General features: G+C 36.8%; 1 protein-coding gene across 1 annotated transcript in view; it reads left to right on the forward strand.

Annotated features, from left to right (window-relative positions):
* The first annotated feature begins 380 nt into the window (after positions 1–380).
* Positions 381–26,921, forward strand: part of TOPAZ1 (testis and ovary specific TOPAZ 1) — a 117,711-nt gene continuing 91,170 nt past the window's right edge. Inside the window, exons 1-4 of the mRNA XM_088026836.1 lie at positions 381–585; positions 1,184–3,653; positions 12,678–12,739; positions 13,451–13,578. Coding sequence (XP_087882962.1) covers positions 381–585; positions 1,184–3,653; positions 12,678–12,739; positions 13,451–13,578 — 2,865 coding nt within the window. The remainder of the gene's footprint in view (positions 586–1,183; positions 3,654–12,677; positions 12,740–13,450; positions 13,579–26,921) is intronic.

The following is a 26,921-nucleotide window of genomic DNA, read 5'->3' on the forward strand; positions in this document are numbered from 1 at the left end:
GATGGCAGTTGTCTCTGCGAGCGGTCAAGCGGGAAGGGTAGCAGGTAAGAGAAAGAGCCCTGAAAGGTTCCAGGAGGCTTTGGCCTAGAAAGGCGCCAAGGGCCACAGTCGCAAGCAGTGAAGCCTGCAACCTCGGGCTGCACCGGCTCGGGACCCTGCCGCCCGTTGGGCCCCGCCCAGCCTGCCCAGGCCGGCAGCGAACAGACCCCACTTCCGCTTCCGGCCCCGAGCCAGACGCCAGGCGGCGCGGAGGCGGGCGGAGGCCGGAGGGCGCTTGGCGGCGGCGGCGGGAGCAGGTTTCGCGTGGTGGGTGGGCTCCCGTGAGCGGGGGCGGCGGGCCTCGGAGGGCCTCGGCTGGTAGGGCAGGCCGCCCGGGGCGGATGCAGCGGCCACTGCCCTTGGGCCCAGCAGCGGCCCCCGGGCGTGAAGGCGACGCGCGAGGCCCGAGGAAGCGAGGCCGGCGGCCAGGGCCAGGCGAAGCGGTAGGCTGCGGCCCTGAGGCCGGGGGACGAGAGGAGAGCAGGCAAAAGAGGAGAATGGTGGCCCGGGCGTCTGGGAGAGAAGAGGTGGAAAGTGACAAGTCGGGTGAGGCGTCCGGGGCTGGGAAGGCTGCTGTGAGGCGGCGAGAGGAGGGCTTGGGGGGGCCAGGATGCCTTGGGACCCATCAGAGCCTTAGGGCTTAGAAGAAGCGAAGGAGGCGGAGCTCCCCTTGCAGTTGGGAAGACAGTAAGAAAGCACTCAGGGGTCGCTCCCATTTTAGCATTTGCACCTCAGCCTGTCTCATCGTTGTTTCACACTACTGTTTAACTTGAATTTGCGTGGGCTTCACTGATGCAAGTGGTTGAACAGGAGAGGGGGAAGAACAGGAATTCTCTTAGAAGGTGTTTGCCCTGTTAGGAGCCCTTGGTCAGAATTAGTTTAAGAGGAATTCCTACTAGTGATCCGTTTTGGCTAGTGTGAAGTGATATTGGTGCTAGAGGTTATTCAACTGCCTTGGAATTTATGCAGGTTTGTATGTAGTTCCTTAACAGAAATTAGGGCTTTCATTTAAAAGCAGTTGCATATTCCCATACAGCTATTCAGGGAAATAAAAGTGGATGGCTTCACAATTTTTAAATTTTAAGTTGTATTGCTTTTTCCTCCTCATAAAACCTTTTCTGGTATGTTTTGTTGTTTTGATCAGCCAAGGAAAAAAGAAAAGTTACTGAAGCCTCAAGTGATGATCCACAGCCAGGGATTGACCTGGTAAGAAAGGAATTATTAACCAGTTCGGAATCTTTCCAAACAGTGGAGTGCAGTGAATTTCAAAGTATGGCTTTCTTGCAGTCTTTGGGTAAGGAAGGTTTGGTAGAAGGTATTAAAAGAAGAATTCGAATTAAGAAACTTAAAAGCTTAGAAAGCCCACCTTTAAAAATAACTGAAAATAAGGCTACACAAAATATTAAGGTTGAATTCCAAGATGAACTGTACAAGAATACTCCAAAATATTCTTGTAACAGCTTGTCACCTGGAGTAGAAAGTAATTCCATTTTAAAATTACATGATTGCAATTGTTTCCCCCATTCCAAGGGTTGTAATGATGAAAATAACCTTTCATATAAGCCTGATGGTGAATGTATGCATGTACCAGAAAATTCCTCAAAGTTAAAGAAAGAAAACTTTAGGAGTCTTGCAGATAAGAGTGACACAAATAATACTCCTCAGCTTTTACAAACTGGAGAAAACTTAATGGGAGTAAATAAGTTATTGCTTGAAGAAACTGATTTATACCAAAGTAAAAGTAATGGCTTGTTTTCCTGCCTTCAGAATGAAAAAAATAAATACTCAATAGTGGAGAGCAATGTTGGGAGAAAACCCAGGAAAAGGATGAAGGTGTCTGAAAAAGGAGATGAAATGATTATTGAGATGAACTTCTCTAATGTGTATAGCAAGTCTGAATTGGTGTTACAGGAAAACCAAACAGGTGCTGAGGGTAAAGGAGCAGAGACTTTAGAGGCTAAAAAAAGTCCTTTAAAAGTTTTGAGAAAAATAAACCACAATACATTCTCCCCAATGGATCATTTATTAAGTCTTCCAGAAACAGCAGGAAAAAAAACAAGTCCTGGACATCATGTAAATGCAATGTTTCAGAAAACCCTTGAGCCACTTTCAGAAGAAGAAACAAAAAATGCTTCAGAGTCCTTAGAATTTAAAAACACAGAGCCAGAAGAGTATCTTAAGTTGATGCAAAGCTCAGTAGTGAAATTACCTAGTGATTGCCATCTTATTGAAAAGAGAGCTTCTTGGGAAGACTTGAGAAATGAAGCTGAAGAATTGAAGTTAGGCTGTCACAGAACAATACCGATGACTGGTAAAAGAATTTGGCCTTGTTATTCCTGTGCTAGAATATCTGCCCAGTGTTGGAAAAAGTCTTCCTTGCCAAATTCAAATAACTTTCTGCCTGGGTCTCAGGAAAGTTTTAGGCAAGGTGATTTTCTTAAACACCAAACAAATCAAACTCATGTAACTGATTCTAAATTATCATTACAAAGCACCATAACAGAAACAAACCGTGAATCTTCAAGTAAAGAAAAACCGGATTCTAATTTAAATTGTTTGTCTTCAGTCTCTACAGTAGAACCTACTTTAATGATTATAAAGGAACCCATAATTGATGATAAAAAGATGAAGTCAGAGGAACCAAGCAGAAGTGGGTCAGAGGTAGTTTCTAATACTACTGAAGACACTCAGCTAACTAATGTGCCTCAAAACTTAACAGGAAGTAAAAAAAAAGATAGAGGGAATTTAACAAAATTTAATCTGACAGTGGCTTCCCAGGATGGCCAAGAAGCAAGTAACTCTATAGGCAAAACTATTCATCGAAAAGCGTGCATTGCTAAGCAAACCCTTGTGGTTCCAGACTTGGTTAAAATACTGAACACAGGACGGCTGACTAATTTTAAAATTCCGTTACTTAAGAATAAAACAGAAAAAAGAAAAGAAATAAATGCCAGGTCATCAGAGAGAGAAGCATGTAGTCCCCTAGAACTTCTTGACAATTTATCTGGAGCAGAGGTAAGACAAAATAGGAATAAAGAAAATTTCTCTACAGTAACTTTAGGACCTCAGTCTTTGAGAATACAAAATAGTGTAACTCCAGTGCGAGCTATTTCTGACTCACGCAGCTGCAAGAATTATTCCTGTATTATTTCTTCAAGCTTTTTAAAGCAAGGTAATGTTAATAAACCATCCAACCACATCTCTGAACCAGGCAATATTATTTCAAATAAGGAAGCTGTTTCTCTGACAGTTGAAAGAAATACTTTTTCTTGTGATCTTGCGTGTATAGAGCAAAGTCCTGCTTTCTCCTCTAATGAACAGGAAACATTCAAACCAGTTTCCTCTGAAGTTAGTGGTAGAGAAATGACTAAGAACTTTTCAGAAATTAAAATGGCATTTCCAGATATTCTTAAAGCATATGAAGATGATGTCCTCTTAATTGATGTCATTCAAGATGACCCAGACCTCTTTGGGGTCTCCAATGAAGGGGAGCTCTCATTTACTTCAGAGTTCCCTATGATAAACCAGGAACCCAATGTTGCTGAAGAGCACCAATCAACAGACTCTAAGCACATGGAACTTCCAGAAAAAAAAGAACCAAGCGATGACTTGAGGTATGCATGTTCAAGTATGCCTTTTGGTGCAGATTATTGTTGGGGGTTTCAAAAGCACTTTCTGCTCTTAAGTATCACTAATTTATTCAGTGATCATTGAAGCTCCATTATTTTTTAAAAACCCATTTATTTACTTAATGTAATACAGCATATTACTGCTGAGACCTGGACATGTCATTATTCTTAGTCAAAATAAAACAATTACATATATCTTGGAAATTATAATGGGGCAGATTAGCTGTTCAGAATTTAAAAAGATGGTTTGTAAAGTGGCTTTTAAAGTTACTAATATTGCTTCTTTCAAAAGTAAATTTGTTTTCCTTTTTTCTTTAATTATTACAAAAATGCAGATATACTTTTATTTCAGCCAAGTTATTTATTAAGAACTATATATTTTAACCCATCTTCTGTGGCTTCCTTCTTAGATAAAAAATTAGTTTTTTAAGGAACATAGAAGCCTTAGAAAAGTTTGACATATTTAGGACTTGAGAGTAGAATCAAAAGTTAAACCAGTTTTCACAGGAAAATAGCATTTTCTCATGGTTCTGCTTTTTAAGGTGATTGTTATAACTGATGATTTAGCCCCCAAAGAGGGCAAGTTTCCCTGAGGCAACTTTAAAATGGAACCAAGTAGTAACCTTCGTGCTCAGGAATTTGATCCATTCTGGTTGGTCCAAATTTTATATTATGTCATATTTTACTAAACTTTTATGATTCTTTAAGCTCTAATTTATATGTTACAATACTTGAATAAAGGAATGTTTTGTGAACAGACTCAAAAGGGAACATGAAAACATTTTCTGCTAAGATTCACTGCTACATGACTTAAGTCTCTCTGGTATTTATAAATTTTATTTAGTTACTTTTGTGATACCATATATTGTTACTTACCACCAAATAGAATACTTTCTATCTGCTAAATGGAGGATTAAGAGCCTTATTATTTATTTTTAGTGATGTAATGAGATAGGACTGATAATCTGCCCATTTTGAAGATGGAAAAAATAAAGATGACAAGTTGTCACTTGTCCAGGGTCACACTGCTAATAACATAATCTGGATTTAATTTAGGCCTGTTTTACTTTAGAATTAGTGCTTAAGAAAAAAAAAATTAGTGGTTAGGAACTTGACCTTTATAATCTTTATAGTTTTTTAATCTTCTCCTTGCCACCTATCAGCTATGAGACCTTTTACGCAAATTATTTTACCTTATTTGTAAAAAGGGAAGATACTTGCCTCCGGCTCATGTGGGTTAATTAATCAAAGAAAGGATTTTGGTTTTAGCATGGCACTGGGTGAAGAGTAAGGGGGTTCAATAGAAGGTAGTTATTGAACATGATTTTAACTCTTGTTATACCATGCTTCCTTTGAGGAATACAAAGGGAAATTAGAGCAAATTTTGTATTTAAGAGCGAACATCTCTGTTAGCTAATAAGATGTTGATAAAGAGCTACCACCAAAGGTAGAAAGAGAAAACTGTGAATTGGGCAGAAAGTTTGTTTTCTGTTCTTTTTTTTTTAGTATAATGGCTGATTTTGAAAAAGTGATACATGTTCATTACATTAAAAGTATAAAAGGGGGAATCCTACCACCCCAAATAACAAATTAATTGCTGGGGTGCCTGGGTGGCTCAGTCGGTTAAGCGGCTGCCTTCAGCTCAGGTCATGATCCCAAGGTCCTGGGATCAAGCCCTGCGTCGGGCTCCCTGCTCAGCGGGGAGCCTGCTTCTCCCTGTCCCTCTGCATGCCGCTCTGCCTATCTGTTCTCGCTCTCTGTGTCTCTGTCAAATAAATAAAATCTTTAAAAAAAACAATTGCTAACAATTTGTAATCATTTAGGCATATAGGTAAATATAATTTTATAAAAATTGTATCATGCCAGTTTTTAGTAAAAACACTTTTATTAACTCTTAATAGAGGGGAGGGGGACTAAAGCAAACCTAAAGGGATTGCTGAAACAATATACTTCTCTATCACAAGAAATTTAGTTTCTAAATGTCTCTCTTAATAAGAAAGATTATTTAAAATTTTGAGTTTTATCGTGACTTTTAAAAAAATTGTGTTCTAAGTTCAGACAGCAGCTTTGCTTTCCTGACATGAAAGATGAACATAACAGTACACTTTGGCTTTTTTGCCCAGTCTTGCCTCTCAACTTTTTTGTTTTAGAAAAAAAAAAAGTTTTATATTGTTAAGCCTTGTGTCATTAATATTCTCATCAGTAGTCTGAATTCCCAAAGACTCTTACTCTTAGTTATGTATTTAAATTGATTCAGTCCCTACCCACCAATCCTTTTACTTTCCTCTAATATTGACTAGTTGGCTAGATTTCAGAGCAGTTTATTTTTTCAAGAAGAGTTCATGATGGCTCTGTTCTTTAAGATCTTGGATATATAAGAATGTTTTCTAAGAGCAAATTGGGTATAAACTTTTCAATTTACGTTTTTCCTCTTTACAACTATATAATCATTCCTACCTGCTTTCTGGCTTTGAGTGTTGTATAAAAGTCTGAAGCCAAACTAATTGTCTGTCACCCCTCTAAACTGCTGCCACCACTTCCATCATTGTCATCTTCTTTTCCTTCTCCCTCTTCCTCCTCTTTTGTCAGTTGGTTCTCCTGAACAAGGTGAACCGTTTTGATTTGCACTATCAAATTTACTTCAGATGATTTTTCTGATTGTCTTTGAACTTCATTTCTCTTTATTTCAAAAGCACCAATTATACTTTTATTGGCTCTTTTTTCTTTCATATCTGCTTCTGAAATTTTGGTTTTCAAGTAAACTTGAAAATTTTCTCAATAGTTATTTTAAGTTTTTTTCTGCAATAGAAATACCAGTTTTATAATCATCCACAGTGCTAGGATATACTTAACAGGGAAAAATTTGAGATATGACAACCAGAGGGTCTGCTAATAGTTGTGCAGAAAGTTGTTAATGGTTCTAGAACTAAATGGAGCTTAAAATATAATTTCAAATTTGAAATCTCTCCCTTTTGTCAACCAGTTGCTAGTTCATATACTACTATTTCCTCATGCTAAGACAGTAAGGTTGAAGCCTTTTAGACTTGAATTTGCATTTTACAGGAACAGAAATTAAAGATGGGAGGGTTAGGCCCAGATACTGTCAGAAGCTCTGGACTGCCTCTTTTGTTAAAACAGGTAGACAAACCTAAGTTAATTCAATTATTGGGGGAAGTGTTCTCAGACCTGGTTAGGGAGAATTTGTAAGATGTTAAAGTTATGTTAGAATGCTTATTCATTGTTGATCTCTACAGTGGTTAAAACCCATATTAAAATCCAAATTATTAAAATCATATCAGAACTAACTAACACTTGAACTGATGAGCTTGGCAATGTATAATTTGTGAAATTGGTAAAAGTTTTTGAAGTAGCCTGTAAATACAGTTGGAGATCTGAGAATGTCTGTAATAGTGCTGGACTTAGAACATAAGATTATCTTCAATCACAATTTTATTATATCCTAAAATTTCAGTTGGCTGATATTATACAGTGGATCATTGAGATTTTAAGAATCTGCCAGGTGTTCAAGGGACTTATTATGTAGCCTTGGAGGAAAAAATGTGTCTGAAACAAAAAAAATCAACTGAAGTACTAAGAATACTAGTAGTTTAGAAAAAAGGGATGAAAAGCATCGTGGGAAAGTCAAAATTTCTGCTGATTCTTGAAGTTTGGATTGATTTAGATTTAACAAAGGGGGAGAAACATAATGAAAAGGTGGGCAGAAGATAAAGGTAGATATGAATATGGTTGTGTAGGGCAGATTATGAAGCATTTCCTGACTCTTTCAGAGTTAGGAGCCCTTTCTGTTCCCATAGCACCTTTTCTACCTTGCCTATGGCACTGATTTTATGGTAGTATAATTTACATCTTTCTCATCTGTTAAATTCTTGGACTTCTTGAGGGTAGGAAATGTCCATGTTTCATTTACCTTTGCAAGCCCAATCCGTCATACTTTGAGGGAAGGGAGAGAATTAAACTTTTAATTTCTACTATAGTAGACTGTTTCTCAGGCATCTAGATTTGAATATATATAAGTGGAGACAGTGAATCCTTTCTTTCTAAAGCAAATAGATGTTGATGAATAGTGGGAAATAAGACTGGATAAGTAGGGTGTTGCCAGATTAAGAAGGTTGGAAAGTTGGGCATCAACTTTGCATCAACCAATGCAAATTGGTACACATCCTCACCAACACTTGTTATTTCTTGTGTTTTTTTATTTTAACCATTCTAACAGGTATAAAGTGATCTCTCATTGTGGTTTTGATTTGCATTTTTCTGATGATTAGTGATATTGAGCATCTTTTCATGTGTCCATTGGCCATCTGTGTGTCTTCTTTGGAAAAATGTCTGTTCATTTCCTCCAAAACTAGCTGTCTTTAAAATTGAATCAAAGTGTTTAACTTTCCAAAGGACACACAGCTAGTAAGTTAGTAAGGGCTGAGATCTGAACCCAGGGTAACCTGCTCTGAAGTTTGTCTCCCCAGCCCAAAACAATGCTGGGAGAGTGGCATTTTGGTTATATCTATGGCTTTAATTCGATTATTCTGTATTTTGCCACAGGATGTTAATTTACTTTTGATCTCTTTTCTGTCTCATCTCTTTAAAGTGGCAGGTGGAATAGTATGAAGTGTCATTCTGATTTTTACTTTTGTCTCTTTTGGACCACATAAACCATTGTTTTTTGTCTTTGCCAGAATACATGGTATTGTACTTGATAGAGTAATTATTTGTACTATAAGGAGACCTAGCACCTCACACCATGGTATCAGGTTAGGCAACCTCTGGCCAATGAATTGGATAATATTTCTCTGTTTTTGGCGACTAGTATTTGCAGAATAATTGCCCTAGTAAATTTGTGGCAGTCCCGTTCAGAAACAGAGTACGTGAATGTGTAAATAAATGAACACCGACCACAAGGCAGCTAGTTAACTCTAAAGAAAGCAGTACCATCCTGAATTTTTCTTGGGCAATAGTTTTCAGACTTGTTCTGCTAGTAATTATTATAGAGCAGTTCTGTTCCATCTTTTTGTCAATTATCCTTAGTAAAGATACATAATTGCATTATAGTCCAGTACATACTTAGGAATATGTGAAACAATAGATGTATAAAAACAATATTTTCTTTACTACAAGGGATGTTGTATCATATTTTGTATTTTATTTTGCTTTATAAAAAAAAGTCCTGGGTGGAACACATTAAACTTCATCGTCCCCTTGTAAAATGCTCTGGTTGGAGGATAAACTTGATGTAATCCATGTAGTTCTTCAGAAGCCTCTTTTATTCAACCCTCTCCTTTTTGCTCAGATCTTCTCTTTTGCTTCCCTGTACTTCTTCTGTAGCCTCACCCAAGTCTGTTTCTTTCCTTTCTTCCTCCTACCCTTCATTTTAAAAAAATTATTCTATTTAAATTCAGTTAACATATAGTGTATTATTAGTTTCAGAGGTAGAGTTCAGTGATTCATCAGTTGTTTGTAACACCCAGTGCCATTACATCAAGTGCCCTCCTTCATGCCCGTGACTGTTACCCCCTCCCTCCACCCACTTCCCCTCCAGCAACCCTCAGTCTATTTCCTATGATTAAGAGTCTCTTATGGTTTGTCTCTCTCTCTGATTATATCTTATTTTTTTTCTTTCCTTCATTTTTGAACTTTCCCACTCCATCAAGGCAGAGCTGTATCTTTCTACTCCACCAGTGCAAAACTATAAAATAATTTGTGTGGATTATAATGTTGCTTTATTTTTTTTTAATTCAGATTAATTTAACCTCTTATGGCTCTCAAATTCAAAACTAAATTACTTGTGCTATTTTACCTTCTTTGTTAGTTATTCATAGTAAAAAGTTTCTCACGCTTATAAACTATGCTAGCAATATTAAAAAATACTGTTTTAATATAGTACTTTCAAGTTAAAGCAGTACACTTGCTATACCTTCTTATTTTTTAATTTTATTTATTTTTTGCAGGAATAACCTATGTGTCTGGAGCTATACCTATTTGAGAATGTAACTTTCAGGATAATTAGCAACTGCAAAAACATCCCTCAATTCTTCTCTATTTGGGTCACTTAATTGTATTCATGTTATTACTTTAATATCTCTCTCAGTTTTTCCTTCCTCTCAATTCTCACTGCTATTTCATTCGTCATTCTCCTAGATTATTGTAATGAGCCCCTGGTTAATCTTCCTGAATTCTTTTAGTTTATCCTCCTTCATAGTGATATTCTGAAATAGAAATTGATCTGCCAGTGACTGCTACATTGCTTCAGTGGCTTTCAGCCACCTGAGGATAGAGTCTAAATTGCTTGGCATGTCTTTTTAAGGTTCTTTAGTGGATTGCATCCATTCTCTCTTCAACAACTATGATTTTAGTGGGGAGGATAGGGGAGTGAAAGGCTAATGAAAGAAGCACAACAATCAGCTCACTGTTTTCACAGTATGTCATGTTGAATCCTTTTGCATAGGTTTCTTTTTTTTTAAAGATTTTTATTTATTTGAGAGAGAGCATGAGTGGGTGGGGGGGGGCGGGACAGAGGCAGAGGGAGAAGCAGACTCCTCACTGAGCAGGGAGCCAGATACAGGGCTCGATCCCAGGCCCCTGGGATCATGACCTGAGCCAAAGGCAGACGCTTAACCCACTGAGCCACCCAGGCGCCCCTGCATGACAGGCACCCCTGCATGTTTCTTTACCTGGAAGTCCCTTTCTTTTTATTCTGTTACCCTTCAAATCTCATCTGAGCTGTTATTCTAGGAATTTGTTCCAATAGTTCTCTTGGCACATATCTCAGTATATTATGTCTGTTTGTATGTGAGTTCCTAGACAGGAGAGGCATCTTCATTTGAGTCTCCCTAGTGTCGGGCCAGGAAGATGTTAGGTGCTGAGTATGCGGAGACAACTAGATACACATGGGCCTTGTGCTCACTGAGCTTTTGATCCACCAAGAGAGGCAGATAATTAAGCCAGTACAATCAAATGGGATAGGAGAAGTGCAAGATGTTACAGGCTTCCTGGTCAAAATGACATTTAAGATGAACACTAAAGGATTAGCAGGAATTAGCCAATTGGTGAAGAAAAATAAATAGAATTTTGTTATAGAAGAACTAGCCAATGTAAAGGCCCATAGGGAAAGGCATGTCGTAACTGAGAAACAGAAATAACGTCCCAAGGCTTAGGGTTCATATGGCAAGAAATAAAGCTACAAAATGTGCAGAAAGCTCAATCATTAAGGACCCTTCAAATAGGATGACCATAGAATTTATTTTCTGAACTGTAAAACTTTTGAAAGTGAAATGAGGAGATTTTAATAAGATATGCCTGGAAAACAGGCATAAACAGACCATCCTAGATAAACTAGAAGTCATGGTGAGTTTGAACTTATCCTAAGAGAATTATAGGGATTCACCAAAGGACTTTTAAATAGACCAGATTTCCATTTTAAAAATCATTATAGCTCTGGTGTGGAGAATAAATTGGTAGGGAGCTATTGTAATAATTAGGCCATAATTAGGACATGATGACTTCAAACAGAAATGGGAGTGTATTTGAGAGAGATTTAGGACATGAAGATTGATTAATCTGCCTGATTAATCAGAGGTAGGAGTTAAGAATGATACCTGGTTTCTCTCTTATTTCAAAGAAAGGCATTATAATTCTCTGATATGAAGGGGCGAGATTGGGAATGTGTTCTGGTCATGATGTCAAATTTAGACATGTTGAGTTGGAGAGACCTGAGAAATACTAAAATGTAGATATTTAGTAGAGGGAATCTAAAAGAGGGAAAGAATTAGGGAGGAGATTTCCATATTACAAGTCTTGTGTTTGTATTATTGTTTTCTCATTCTTTAAACTGTATATTTCTGATTGTTTCTAGGTTTTATGTCAGGGAGCAAACACTTCATGTTTTCCAAAGACTTTAGAAAGAATGATGTATATGAAATGTTTTATTTGGTTTTTCTCTTTCATGGGTAGGAAGTAATCCTGAACCAATGAGCAGTTGTAGAGCTGTAGGATAGGTTTAATAAAACTAATTTATTAAATGAAAAACATGGTGGGATTATGGGTGTTTTTTGTATTCTGTGTACTTTTATTATTTCTGATTTTTAAAAAATGGAATAATGTTTGGCCATTTATTTTTAAGTGGCTCCTGGAGATGTAGTTTTCATTTGTTGAGCCTATGCTATTGTTTTTTTTTTTTTTCTGGCTTTTGTTTTGTTTTGTATTTAGATTTTATTTATTGTCAGAAGGAGAGAGAGAGAACAAGCAGGCTGGCAGAGGGAGAAGCAGGCTCCCTGCTTAGCAAGGAGCCCAATGTGGGACTTGATCCCAGGATCCTGGGATCATGACTCGAACTGAAGGCAGATGCTTAACCGACTGAACCACCCAGGTGTCCCTATACTATTGGCTTTAAAAACGTTTTATCTCATTTAATCCTCATAATAATTTCATGGATAGGTGGTAATTCCCATTTTACAGATATGGTTAGATTCAAAGAAATTACATAATGTTGCTATAGTTGACATAGTTAAGTGGCAGAACAATATTTGAAGCCACCTTGGTTAAACTCTGATTTCCGTACCCTTGACCTTTAGACCGTATGTTGTCTTTAGAGACTACAAAAAAAAAGATTCAAACTGTTCTCAAACTATCTTCCTTTTACATTGGCAGTAAAATATATATACACATACTTCAGAATAGAAGTTAAGTGTCAGCTTATATTGGTGTAATATTTTAAAATTGTTTTGAATGCTTGATACACGTCATCAGGTTCTCTCTGAGTAACTGTTTGAATGGCAGCACTCCCTAACAATTGTGGCATATGTGTGTGATTAAAGAACCAGATGAGGAATCTACTTGGGTATGCTGGGTTCTGAGCTCCAGTGTAGTACTCCGTCCTTGGAGGACTTGAGCTGATATTCACCAGCTACTAGTGCTGGTAGTATATAATGTTTAGAGAAGTAGATAGTTCTGTGTAGAATCCTTTATAATGTTCAAGCTCTGTTTGCTTTATAATAGAAAACTTCCTATACTGGATCCTGGAATGATGAAGTCAGAGATCTGTGCTTCCTTATCAGCAGGTAAAATTTGACATTTTCAAAATACGCAGTATTGAAGTATCTTTTTATATCTCTATTTGGGCCTACTCAAAATTAATTCATTAAATAGGAAGCTCTTCATTTTAGAGTCTGTTAACTATATGTTTTACGGTTTGTCAGTTTTCCTCAGTTTTAATTGCTTGGTTGGCAGATGAGATTTTGAGAAATTTTCCATTTGATTAGTTAGTAAATAACTTTGTGAGCTTTATCTATGAAGGATGATAGATCATTGACCTTAGAAACTTTTGTGGCCTTATTTTGAAATGGAAATATATGTTTAAGCTTTATCACATTTTAAATCTGAATCCTTATTAGAATTTTTTATAATTAACAGTTAATCATAAGTTTAAATACTTGGATCCTTACTTCACAGGAAATGTTTTGAAAGTTAATTGTATTTTGATTTTCAAGTTTTAAAAATATATTGAATGTAGCTGGACATAAGAAACATTTTTACATTTATCTTGATATATCTCAATTATGTCTTAGTGCCAATTCTTTTTATATTGTATAGTGGAGTTATTTTAAAAGAGAGGGAGGAATAATTGTATAGTTTACTGAAAACTACTTCACGTTGATCACATTGGACTTTAAAAGAGTCTCTGAATTCTAACTCATTTTTAGAACAATCTTTGAATGATTTAGTTATTTTGCTGTATGAAGCTTCTACAGTTGAATATTATTTCTTTTCAGCAAATGAGTTAAAATATGATTCCAAAGGTGAAAACATTTCCTTAGGGGAAGTTACTAATGAGACCTGTGAAAGTGAAAAGCTGGGAGACTTCAGTGAACATATAAAAAGTTCAGACTCGGATGAAGAGGTACTAGGGGATCTTGTATTATGTTATTTCCTGGTCTAAATCGTGGTAATGCAGAAATTCATCTTTAACAGTGCTGTCAGTAGTTCAGACCTGGATGAAAAGGTGCTGTGGAGAATCTTTTTTTTTTTCCTTTAAATTCAGTTAGCCAACATACAGTACGTCATTAGTTTCAGATGTAGTGTTCAATAATTCATCAGTTGCATATAACACCCAGTGCTCATCACATCATGTGCCCTCCTTAATGCCCATCACCAATTACCCCATTCCACCACCCACCTCCCCTCCAGCAACCCTCAATTTGTTCCCTATATTTAAGAGTCTCTCATGGTTTTTCTCCCTCTTTGATGACTTCCCATTCTGTTTTTCCTCCCTTCCCCTATGGTCCTCTGCACTGTTTCTTATATTCTACCTATGAGTGAAACCATATGATAATTGTCTTTCTCTGATTGACTTATTTCACTTAGCATAATATCCTCCAATTCCATCCATGTCAGACTGAATGGTAAGTATTCATCCTTTCTGATGGCTCAGTAATAGTCCATTGTATATATACACCACATCTTCTTTATCCATTCATCTGTTGATGGACATCTAGGCTCTTTCCACAGTTTGGCTATTGTGAACATTGCTGCTATAACCATTGGGGTGCAGGTGCCCCTTCGGATCACTACATTTGTATCTTTGGAGTAAATACCCGGTAGTGTAATTGCTGGGTCGTAGGTTAGCTCTATTTTTAACTTCTCGAGGAACCTCCATACTGTTTTCCAGAGTGGCTGTACCAGCTTACATTACCACCAACACTGTAAGAGGGTTCCCCTTTCTCCACATCATCACCATGGCTGTTGTTTCCTGACTTGTTAATTTTAGCATTCTGACTGGTGTGAGGTGGTATCTCTTTGGGGTTTTGATTTGTATTTCCCTGATGCCAAGTGATGTGGAGCATTTGTTCATGTGTCTTTTGGCCATTTGTATGTCTTATTTGGAGAAATGCCTGTTCGTGTTTTCTGCCCATTCCTCAATTGGATTGTTTTTTGGGTGTTGAGTTTGATAAGTTTTTTAGAGATCTTGGATACTAGCCCTTTATTTGATATGTCATTTGTAAATATCTTCTCCCATTTTGTAGGTTGCCTTTTAGGTTTGTTGACTGTTTCCTTTGCTGTGCAGAAGCTTTTGATCTTGATGAAGTCCCAGTTGTTCATGTTTGCTTTTGTTTCCCTTGCCATTGGAGACATGACTAGACAGATGTTGCTGTGGTCAGGTCAAAGAGGTTGCTGCCTGTGTTCTTCTCTAGGATTTTGATGGATTTCTGTCTTTTGTTGAGGTCTTTCATCCATTTTGAGTTTATCTTTGTGTATGGTGTAAGAGAATGGTCCAGTTTTGTTCTTCTGCACATGGCTGTTCAGTTTTCCCAGTGCCATTTATTGAAGAGAGATTATCTTTTTTCCATTGGATATTCTTTCCTGCTTTGTCAAAGATTAGTTGACCACAGAGTTGAGGGTCCATTTCTGGGTTCTCTCTTCTGTTCCATTGGTCTATGTGTCCGTTTTTATGTCAGTCCAATACTATCTTGATGACTATAACTTTGTAATAGAGCTTGAAATCAGGCATTGTGATGCCACTAGCTTTGCTTTTTTTTTTTTTTTTTTTTCTTTTCAACATTCCCCTGGCTATTCAGGGTCTTTTTTGGTTCCATACAAATTTTAGGATTATTTGTTCTAGCTCTGTGAAAAATGTTGATGGTATTTTGATAGGGATTTCATTGAATGTGTAGATTGCTCTGGGTAGCATAGACATTTTAATGATATTTGTTCTTCCAATCCATGAGCATGGAATGGTTTTCCATTTGTTTGTGTCTTCCTCAATTTCTTTCATAAGCGTTCTGTAGTTTCCAGAGTACAGATCCTTTACCTCTTTGGTTAGGTTTATTCCTAGGTATCTAATGGTTTTTGGTGCAATTGTAAGTGGGATCTATTCCTTAATTTCTCTTTCTTACTGTCTCATTGTTAGTGTACGGAAATGCCACTGATTTCTGTGCATTGATTTTGTATCCTGCCATGTTGCTGAATTGCTGTATGAGTTCTAGCACTTTTGGGGTAGAGTCTTTTGGGTTTTCCACATAAAGTATCATGTCATCTGCGAAGAGTGAGAACTTGACTTCTTCTTTGCCAATTTGAATTCCTTTTATTTCTTTTTGTTGTCTGATTGCTGAGGAACCTCCATACTGTTTTCCAGAGTGGCTGTAACAGCTTGCATTAACAGTGGTCAGAATGGGCATCTAGTCATGTTCCTGATCTTAGGGGAAAACCTGTCAGTTTTTCCCCATTGAGAGTGATATTCTCTGGGGGCTTTTTGTAAGTAGCTTTTATGATATTGAGGTATGTTCCCTCTATCGCTACACTGTGGAGAGTTTTAATCAAGAAAGGTTGCTGTATTTTGTCAACTGCTTTTTCTGGATCAGTTGAGAGGATCACGGTTCTTGTCCTTTCACATTGATGGATTTGTGAGTGTTGAACCATCCTTGCAGCCCAGGAATAAGTCTCACTTGGTCAGTGAATAATCCTTTTAATGTACTATTGGATCCTGTTGGGTAGTATCTTGGTGGGAATTTTGGCATCCATGTTCATCAGGGATATTGGTCGTTGTCTGGTTTTGGGATCAAGGTAATGCTGGCCTCATAGAACAAGTTTGGAAGTTTTCCTTCCATTTCTATATTTTGAAACTGGAGATTCTTTTGCATTTCCTTATTTCTTGGTCTGAATAGTTGTAATATAGATTCATCATAACAGTATGATCAGGTGATAAGTGTAACTTACTTACTGAGTAAAAGAATCACATCATTCTACCCAGAGGATATATTGTTTGAATCTTTGTATAAGCACACTATCAACAGGTTTCCTTTGTCTGGGAAAGTGGGGTGTTTAATTATATATTTAGCCTTTTTTTTAGTATCCTGAAGTTGATCTCAAACTGACATAAATCTAAATTGTTACATATTTTCTTGCCTCATTAAACACAGAGTACTGAATATCATTTGATCTTTGAAATTTAAGAATATCATAGTACCTGAGGGCTATGAATGCACACATCAGCTATTTAACCACAGTTATAGAAGGCATAGGAATTGGAGCTAAACCTAACTTGATGGTGGAACATACCATTGGCATGTGATAGGGGGAAAAATTTAGATACCAAGTTTATTCTTGTTTTCTGTCAGAAAAAGTGTGTGATTGTCTTAATCTTTTGCATAGTTTAATTGACTCTTAGGCAACTATTTCATATTTTCTTTTTTCTCATTATTCCTTCTTATTCATCCTCACAGCTGATAGTCTAGTTTTCTACTTCACCAAAAAATTTGAAGTAACTGGAAAAGAACTTCCTAATTCCCTACCAGTACATTAGCCCCCTTAACCTGCATCTGCTCCCAAAACTCCATCTCCTCAATTACAGTAGATGATCTAGCCAAGGTTATTCCTTCCACCTGTGTGTTAAAGTCCATCTCTTCTCTCTCTTAAAATACTACTCCAGTAATTCTTCTTTTATTATTGGATTATTCTCATCAATATATAAACATGCTGTTCTCTCATCTTCAAACAAAACAAAACAAAATAAAATGATTCTGTAGTCCCATTTTTCTTTTCAGCTGTTATCTTATTTCTCAAAGGCTTATCTTTACCCACCATTTCTAGTTTCTCTCCTCTGGTTCTCTTGAACCCATTGCAAAGTTATTTGCCTTCACTGCAACTAAAACTACCCTTAAACTCTCCAGTGACCTCCTCGTTGCTGGATCTAATGGACATTATCTGTCTTAATCTTACTTGACCGATCATCTTTATTTGTCACAGTTGATGACACTTTCCTTAAAACCCTGACTTTCAGGGTAGACATACATGCCTGGTTTATTTTCTGCCTTTTTGTCTGCAGTTGATTTTGCTGGTCTCTTCTGATCTCCCTGATCTCTACATATTGGAGTTACTCAGAGCCTAGACCGTGATGTGTTCTTTCTTATCTAGATTTGCTCATTAGACGGTCGCATCCAGCCTCATTGCATTAAATGCCATCTTTGTGCTACGACTCTCAAATTTATAACTGCATCCTGAACTACTCTGAACTGCAGACCTTTATGTCTAGTTGCCTACTGAATTTGTCCATTTACATGTCCAATTAGACATCTCAAACTTAACATGTTCAAACTGAATTCCTGAAACATCTATATACAGCCTGTTAGAGACTCATTTCAGATGTGAGGACACATACAGACTGAAAGCAAAGGAATGGAAAAAGATGTTCCTTGAAAATGGAAACAAAGCTGGTGTAGCTATACATATATCAAACAAAATAGACTTTAAAACAGAGAGTGTAATTAAGGACAAAGGCAGTATATAATGATATAGTCAATCCAGTAAGAAAATATAACATTTATAAATATATATGTGCCTAACATAGGAGCACCAGAATATATAAAGTAGATAATAACAGACCTAAAGGATAAATAGACAGCAATAAAATAATAGTAGAGGACTTTAACATCTCACTTACATCAGTCATCAAGATTGAAAATAAGGAAACATAAGCCTTAAGTGACATATTTAAGATGAGATGGACTTAATAGATATATGTGGAACATTCCATCTAAAAGCAGCAGAATATACATTCTTCTTAAGTGCACACAGAACATTCTCTAGGATAGATAATGTGTTAGGCCACAAAGCAAGTCTCAATAAATGCAGGAAAATTTAAATCATGCCAAGCATCCCTTCCTACAACAATTGTATGAAACTAGAATTCAGTTACAAGAAGAAAATTGGAAAAATCACAATCTGGAGATTTAACAACATGCTATTGAACAATTAACAGGTAATAGAAGAAATCAAGAGAGAACTCAAACAGTAACTAGACACAATGAAAACAGAAATAGGGCATACAAAAATCTATGCAAAAGCAGTTCTAAGAGGGAATTTCATAGCATTCAGGTCTACCTCCAGAAACGAGAAATCTCAAACAATTTAACTGTACACCTAAAGGAACTAGAGAAAGAATAAACAAAGCCAAAAGTTAATAGAAGGAAGGAAATAATAAAAGTCAGAATGGAAATAAATGAAATAGAGAATAAAAAGGTAATAGAAAATATTAATGAATCATAAGAGATGGTTCTTTGAAAAGAAAATTGACAAACTTTTGGCTGGACTAACCAAAAAAAAGTGGGGGGGGGCTCAAATAAGTAAAATCAGAAATGAAAGCGGAGGACTTATAACTGATACCAAAGAAATACTATGAACAATTAATTATGGGCCAACAAATTGGACAGTCTTGAAAAAAATAAATTCCTAGGAACATGATCTTCCAAGAGTGAATTATGAAGAAATAGAAATTCTGATTACCACAATTACTAGTAAGGAGATTGAATCAGCAATCAAAAACCTCCCAACAAATAAAAGCAGGACCAGACAGCTTCATCAGTGAATTCTATCAAACATTTAAAGAAAATTTAATACCTACTCTTCTCAAATTTTTCCCAAAAATTGAAGAGACGGGAACATTTTCAGACTCATTTTACAAGGTCAGCATTATTGTGATACAAAAATCAGACATGGATACCAAAGAAAATTACAGGCTAAAATCCCTAATGATCACAGATGCAGAAATCTTCAACAAAACATTAGCAAACTGAATTCAATAATATATTTAAAGGATCATACACTATGATTTAGTGGGATATATTCCACAAATGCAAGGATGATTCCACATCCACATATCAATCAGTGTGATATGCCACATTAACAAAATGAAAGATAAAAACATATCATCTCAATAGATGCAGAAAAGCATTTGACAAAATTCAACATCCATTTATGATAAGAATTGTCAACAAAGTGAGTCTAGAGATAACGTACCTCCACGTATTCAAGACCATATATGACAAACCCACAGCTAAGTCATATGCAACAGTGAAAGGTCAAAAGCTTTCCTCTGAGATCAGGAACAAGACAAGGAATCCTACTGTCCCTTCTTTTATTCAACATAATATTGGAATCCTAACAAGGACAGTTAGGCAAAAAAAAGAAATAAAAGATATCCAAATTGGAAAGGAAGAAGTAAAACTGTCACTATTTGCCAGTGTCATGATATTATTTATAGAAAACCCTCAAGACTCCACCAAAAAAAAAAAAAAGAAAAAAGAAAGAAAACCTGTAAGAACTAATGAATGGGATTCAGTAAAGTTTCAGGGTATAAAATTAATATACAAAAAATCTATTGTGTTTTTATATAGTAATGAGCTGTCAGAGAAATGCAAAAAAATCCTACTTATAATCACATCAAAAAGAGTAAAATGCCTATGAATAAATTTAACCAAGGAGGTGAAAGACCTGTACACTGAAAACTATGACACTGATGAAAGAATTTGAAGACACAAACAAATGGAAATATATTCCATTCCCATGAATTAGAAGCATTAATATTGTTTAAATGACCGTACTACCCAAAGCAATGTACAGATTCAATGCAATCCCTATCAAAATTCAAATGGCATTTTTCACAGAACTAGAGCAAATAATTCTAAAATGTATATGGAACCACAAAAGACCTTGAATAACCAAAGCAGTTACTCAAAGAACAAGATCTGAGGTTTCACACTTCCTTGTTTCAAACTATACTGTAAAGCTGTAGTAATCAAAACAGTATGGTTATTGGCATAAAAACAGACACATGGATCAATGGAACAGAACAGAGAGCTCAGAAGTAAACCACATGTATATGGTCAATTAATTTATGATAAAGGAGGCAAGGGGGGGAAAGGACAGTCTCTTCAATAAATGATGTTGGAAAAACTGGACAGCTACATGCAAAAGAATGAAAATGGATTACTATTTTATACCATATAAAAAAATTAACTCGAAATGGATTAGTGACTTGAATGTAAAACCTGAAACCGTAAAGCCTAGAAGAAAACATAGGCAGTAATCTCCTTGACATAAGTCTTAGCAGAGTTTTTTTGCGTCTGACTCCAAAGGCAAGGGAAACAAAGCAAAACTAAACAAATGGGACCACATGAAACAAAAAAGCTTCTGCATAGAGAAGGACACTATCAACAAAATGCAAAGGCAACTTAATGGGAGAAGACATTTGCATGTCATATATCTGATAAGGGGTTAATGTCCAAAATATATGAAATCCTACAACTTAATAATGAAGAAAACCACAGTCTAATTAAAAAATGGGCAGAGGACCTAAATTCCATTTTCCCAAAGAGGACATACATTTGGCCAACAGACACATTAAAAGTTGTTGAAAGTCACTCATTATCAGGGAAATGTAAATCAAAACCACAGTGAGATACCACCTTACACCTGTCTAAATGACTGTTATCCAAAAGACAAGGAATAACAAATGTTGGTAAGGATGTGGAGAAAAAGGAACTTTTGTGTACTATTGGTACGAGTGTAAATTGGTACAACTACTATAGAAAAAGTATGGAAGTTCCTCAAAATACTAAAAATAGAACTACCATACAATCTAGTAATTCCACTGCTGGGTATCCAAAGAAAACAAAAATATTAATTCAAAAAGATAAATGCACCCCTGTGTTCACTGCAGTATTATTTACAGTATTACACTAAGTATGTTGGACAAAGGAAAACAAATACTGCATGATCTCACTTTTAATTGGAATCAAAACAAAACCCGGACTCAAAGATATAGAGAACAGATTGGTGGTTGCCAGAGAGGGGGGTTGTGATGGGGCAAAATGGGTGAAGGGGGTCAAAAAATACAAACTTCCAGTTATAAAATAAATATACAGCATAAGGAATATAGTTAATAATACTGTATTCACTTTGTGACAGATGGTAATTAGACCTATTGTGATCATTTTGTAATGTATACAAATGTCAAAGCACTATGATGTATACCTGAAACTAAGGTAATACTTGTATGTCAGTTATACCTCAGTAAAAAATTAAATAATTGGTAAAAATTAAAAAAAAATTTTTTTAAAAACTGAACAGGAGTTCAGTTCTACTAAAAACCAGTTTTTCCAATAATCTTCTCTTTTTCTGTTAACGGAAACTCCATCCTTTTATAATTACTCAGACTGAAAACCTTGGATTTCCTTACTTTTTCTCTTGGTCCATCCAGACTATAAGGAAAGCCTGCACATTTTACCTCAGATAATGTCTAGAAACTGTCCACTTTTCATCACCCCCACCACCACCACACAGGCCCAAGCTAATAGAATCTTTTGCCTGAATTATTACAGTCACCTTCTAACAGATCTACTTCTAATTTTGCCCTTTTGTAGTTTATTCTCAATACAGCATAAGTTAGATCATGTCATTCTTCTGCTTCCAACTCCCCATTGGTTTCTGGGTTTTTTTATTTTTTTAATTTAATTTTATTTTATTATGTTAGTCACCATACAGTACATCATTAATTTTTTATGTAGTGGTCCATGACTCATTGTTTTCATATAACACCCAGGGCTCCATGCAGTACATGCCCTGCTTAATACCCATCACCGGGCTAACCCATCCCCCCACCCCCTCTCCTCTAAAACCCTCAGATTGTTTCTGAGTCCATAGTCTTTCATGGTTCGTCTCTCCCTCCTATTTCCCCTCACCCCCTTCATTTTTCCCTTCCTTCTCCTAATGTCCTCCGTGCTATTCCTTATGTTCCACAAATAAGTGAAACCATATGATAATTGACTTTCTCTGCTTGACTTATTTCCCTTAGCATAATCTCCTCCAGTCCCATCCATGTTGATGTAAAAGTTGGGTACTCATCCTTTCTGATGGCTGAGTAATATTCCATTGTATATATGGACCACATCTTCTTTATCCATTCATCTGTTGAAGGGCATCTCGGCTCCTTCCACAGTTTGGCTATTGTGGACATTGCTGCTATGAACATTGGGGTGCACATGGCCCTTCTTTTCACTACATCTGTGTCTTTGGGGTAAATGCCCCGTAGTGCAATTGCTGGGTCATAGGGTAGCTCTATTTTTAACTTTTTGAGGCACCTCCACACTGTTTTCCAAAGTGTCTGTACCAACTTGCATTCCCACCAACAGTGTAAGAGAGTTCCCCTTTCTCCACAACCTCTCCAACATTTGTTGTTTCTTGCCTTGTCAATTTTTGCCATTTTAACTGGTGTAAGGTGGTATCTCAATGTGGTTTTGATTTGAATTTTCCCGATGGCTAATGCCGTTGAACATTTTTTCATGTGTCTATTAGCCATTTGTATGTCTTCTTTGGAGAAGTGTCTGTTCATGTCTTCTGCCCATTTTTCGACTTACTTGTTTTTTGGGTGTTGAGTTTGAGAGGTTCTTTATAGATCTTGGAAATCAGCACTTTGTCTGTAGTGTCATTTGCAAATATCTTCTCCCATTCTGTGGGTTGCTTCTTTGTTTTGTTGACTGTTTCCTTATTATGATGATAAGAGCCAGTATGTACCAAGCCTTTGTTATATGCCAGCCAGCCACTGTTAAACACCTAGCAATGGTTATCACATTTTATCCACATAATATAATGAGGTGCTATTCAGGATTTCCCAAGACCACCCTCAGATTTAGTGATTTGCTAGAATTTACAGAGAGGTCAGCAAAGCTGTTAGAATCAAGATTGCATTTTATTACAGTGAAGGGATGCACATTAAAATCCATAAAGAGTCACATAGGGCAGAGTCCACGAGAAATCAGGCACAAGTTTCCAGTTGTCTTCTCCCTGTAGAGCCATATGGACACTGCTTGCTTCTCTCAGCAATGATGCAATACTCTCTCTACACAGAGAGTATTGCTAGCTAAGGGAACTTACTTGAGCCCTGGTCAGTGTTCTTATTGGGGTCGGTCACATTGGTATGGCTGGCTGGCTGCCTGCGTGGCTGACCTTAGTCACTCAGTCTCTCTAAGACCCTCCAAAGGTCAAGCTGATGTCACATGACCCAAGGCCCCCACCATAAATTGTTAGTTTAGACTATCTGGAGTGGCCCAAAGCCCCTACCATTGTTGTATAGGCCCCGTACATTGTGAGTATAGACTGTCTGGTCCCAGACCCCCAGTTAAGCAAAGACACATTTATCAGGCAGTATATTCCAGAGGCTTAAAGTTACCTCCAGGGAGTAGATCAAAGACCAAAGCTTCAGTGTACAGTATAGACAACTCTGACTTGCTGAGGTAGTTCTTTACTGGACATGGGGCATGTACTGTTATTTTCTTTTATAGATGAAGAAACTGAGATAAAGAGTCAGTACCTTGTCGATGGTTGCACAGCAGAGTTCCTTGACTTTATAGCAAGGGTCAGCAGAGTTTTCTTTAAAGGGTTAAATGGTAAATACCTGTGTGACTTTGTGGGCCATATAGTTGCCGTTGCAACTGTTCAACTCTGCCATTGTAGCATGAATGAAGCTATAGACAATATATAAACAAATAGTGGTTGCTATGTTCAAGTAAATCTTTATTTACAAAAACAGGCAGCCTGCAGGCTGTAGCTTGCCAACCCTTGCTCTGAAGTATTAAAAAAAAAAAAAAAAAACAGGGGCGCCTGGGTGGCTCAGTCGGTTAAGCGACTGCCTTCGGCTCAGGTCATGATCCTGGAGTCCCAGGATCGAGTCCCGCATCGGGCTCCCTGCTCGGCAGGGAGTCTGCTTCTCCCTCTGACCCTACCCCCTCTCATGAGCTCTCTCTCTCTCATTCTTTCTCTCAAATAAATAAATAAAATCTTTAAAAAAAAAAAAAAACAACCAACAAAGAACAGTTTGTACTCTATTCTACTTAAAGCTGAGGAAAAGACTTAATCCATTCACTCCTGCAAGGATAGATTTTAGGAGATGTTTGCCAGAATTCACTGAATTTTTAGCACTGTAAATATTTTAAAGATGTAGAGTATTTTTGGCATAACTTTTAAAAATAATCTACAAAATTGTTTAGTTGCTTCCTAGTATAGTAAGATTTCTTGGTTTTGTTTAGGAGAAGGGGATGATACATTTATTCTTGTAATACCATGGTAAGCCTCAAAGTACCAGCTCTTTAGAAAATACATGACCAGACAATAATATTTGTCTTTAAGATGTCTGGCCCCCAAATTTGGGAATTAAACTTTATCCATCTCTCTCACCTTACATTTTAGGAGTTTAAGGGGATAAACAGGTTAACTTTAGGACATATGTGTGACCTATCACTTTTCTGCATTTATATACAGTTTTCTGTGAATTTTTAGAAATGCTTTCTTATTGATCTTTTATATATATGTTAATTTATGTAATAATTATAAAATATATATATATGTTCTGTTTTTCCATAGACCTTGTTTTTGTCTTGTCTTGTATATCAGTTATACCCAGAATCCATATGTAACAATTGTTAGGTTTACCATGGTTGTAGTAATTGCTTAATGAATCTAGTTTTGAACTCTAGATAGTTAAAATGCAAGTATACTTTTTTTAAAAGTTTTTATTTTGAAATAATTGTAGATTCACAGGAAATTGCAAAAGTAGTATAGAGAGGACCTAGGTACCCTTCAGCTAGCTTTCCCCAGTAATTACATCTTTAAGTATAATATCAGAAACAGGAATCAGATATTAAATGTGAGTATATGTACATCTCTGTATTTTATTAAGTGGGTGGATTTTTGTAGCCACCACTCAATCAAGATAAAGAATTATTCCATCACTACAAAGATCTCCGTTATCTTATTCCTTGGTTACACCTTTCTCCCTACCTCTAACATTCCTAACTTTAGCAAACATTAATCTGTTTTCCGTCTCTGTGATTTTGGTATTTTGAAATAGATGTAGATTTGCTGAATGTTGGCTAGAAGATTATTAATTTTGTTACTATTTTAAAAGAACCAGCTTAGGTTTTATTGATTGATTTTTTTCTCTATAGCTGTTTTCTATTTCACTGACTTCTGCTGATCATTATTTTCTCCTTTTTTCTGCTTACTCTGGATTTAATTTTCCCTTCTTTTTGTAGTTTCTTAAGGTTGCAGCTAAGGTCATTGATCTAAAACATTTTCTGAGACAATTTAGTGCTATAAATTTATCCATGAATACTGCCTTAGCAGCATCTCACATTCTTTTAACTTTGAAATGGTTATATATTCACGTGCAGTGGTAAGAAAGAGAGAGATCTCATGTACTCTTTACCCAGTTTCCCCCAATGGTAACATTGCAAAACTGTAGTACAGTATCATAACCAGGATATTGACGTTAATACAGTCAGAGATACAGAACATTTCCATCACAGCAAGGATCCCTCTTGTTGCCCTTATAGCCATGCCTACTTTCTTCCTGGCTACCCCTAACTGCTCCTTAACCCTTGACAACCACTGGTCTGTTCTACATTTCTATAATTTTGTCATTTCAAGAATGTTACACAAATGGAATCATTCAGAATGTAATGTCTTCAGATTTTTTTTTTTACCCAGTGTAATCCTCTAGATATTCATCAAGTTTGTTGCATATATCAATAGTTCATTCATTTTTATTGCTTAGCAATACTCCATGGGATGGGTTACCACAGTTTATTTGAAAGTTCTTCACTCATTGAAGGACATCTGCATTGTTTACAGTTTTTGGCTATTACAAATAAAGCTGCTATAAACATTTGTGTACCGGTTTTTGGTGAACCTAATTTTTAACTTATCTGGGATAAATGCCCATGTATGCAGTTGCTGGCTGTATGGTAATTGCATGCTAAGGTTTTAACGTAGCTGAACTCAGCCTCCAGATTACTCTTTTGCAGGAACAGACAGTTTAAATCTTTGTTTGGTTCTTTTAGCCTTAGCTGGGCTGTTTGGAGTCTACCTTACAAAACTGTCGTTCAATGGTCAGCAAGAAATTTGGGTGGAGTTTATAAGCAGATTTCAGGGTTTCCTCTCTTAGGCTCTCTCCTTTCCTGGATTCCCAGCCTTACTTCCAGTTTCTGACTTTGTCTTAAACTTGGGCTTCTGGTTCGTTGTTTCAGTAAGGGAAATTTTTGGCCTTCTCAAGTAGTTCCAACTAGGACCTGCCTTCAAGAATAAAGCTATGAAGGGGGTGCCTGGGTGGCTCAGTCATTAAGCGTCTGCCTTCGGCTCAGGTCAGGATCCCAGGGTCCTGGGATCGAGCCCCGCATCGGGCTCTCCGCTCCGCGGGAAGCCTGCTTCTCCCTCTCCCATTCTCCCTGCTTGTATTCCCTCTCTCGCTGTGTCTCTCTCTGTCAAATAAATAAATAAAAATCTTAAAAAAAAAAAAAAAGAATAAAGCTATGAAAGCAGAAGAGTTAGCCAGTGCTATTCCTTCTTTCCAAGTGTAGACTTCCCTCCAGATTCTGCCAGCTTTTCATATATTTCTAGTGTTTTCAGGCAGATTTT

The sequence above is a fragment of the Eumetopias jubatus genome, unplaced genomic scaffold (assembly GCF_037043125.1).
Source record: "Eumetopias jubatus isolate StellerSeaLion01/CBP00866 unplaced genomic scaffold, mEumJub1_p1.0 scaffold_1, whole genome shotgun sequence".
Lineage (NCBI taxonomy): Eukaryota > Metazoa > Chordata > Mammalia > Carnivora > Otariidae > Eumetopias > Eumetopias jubatus.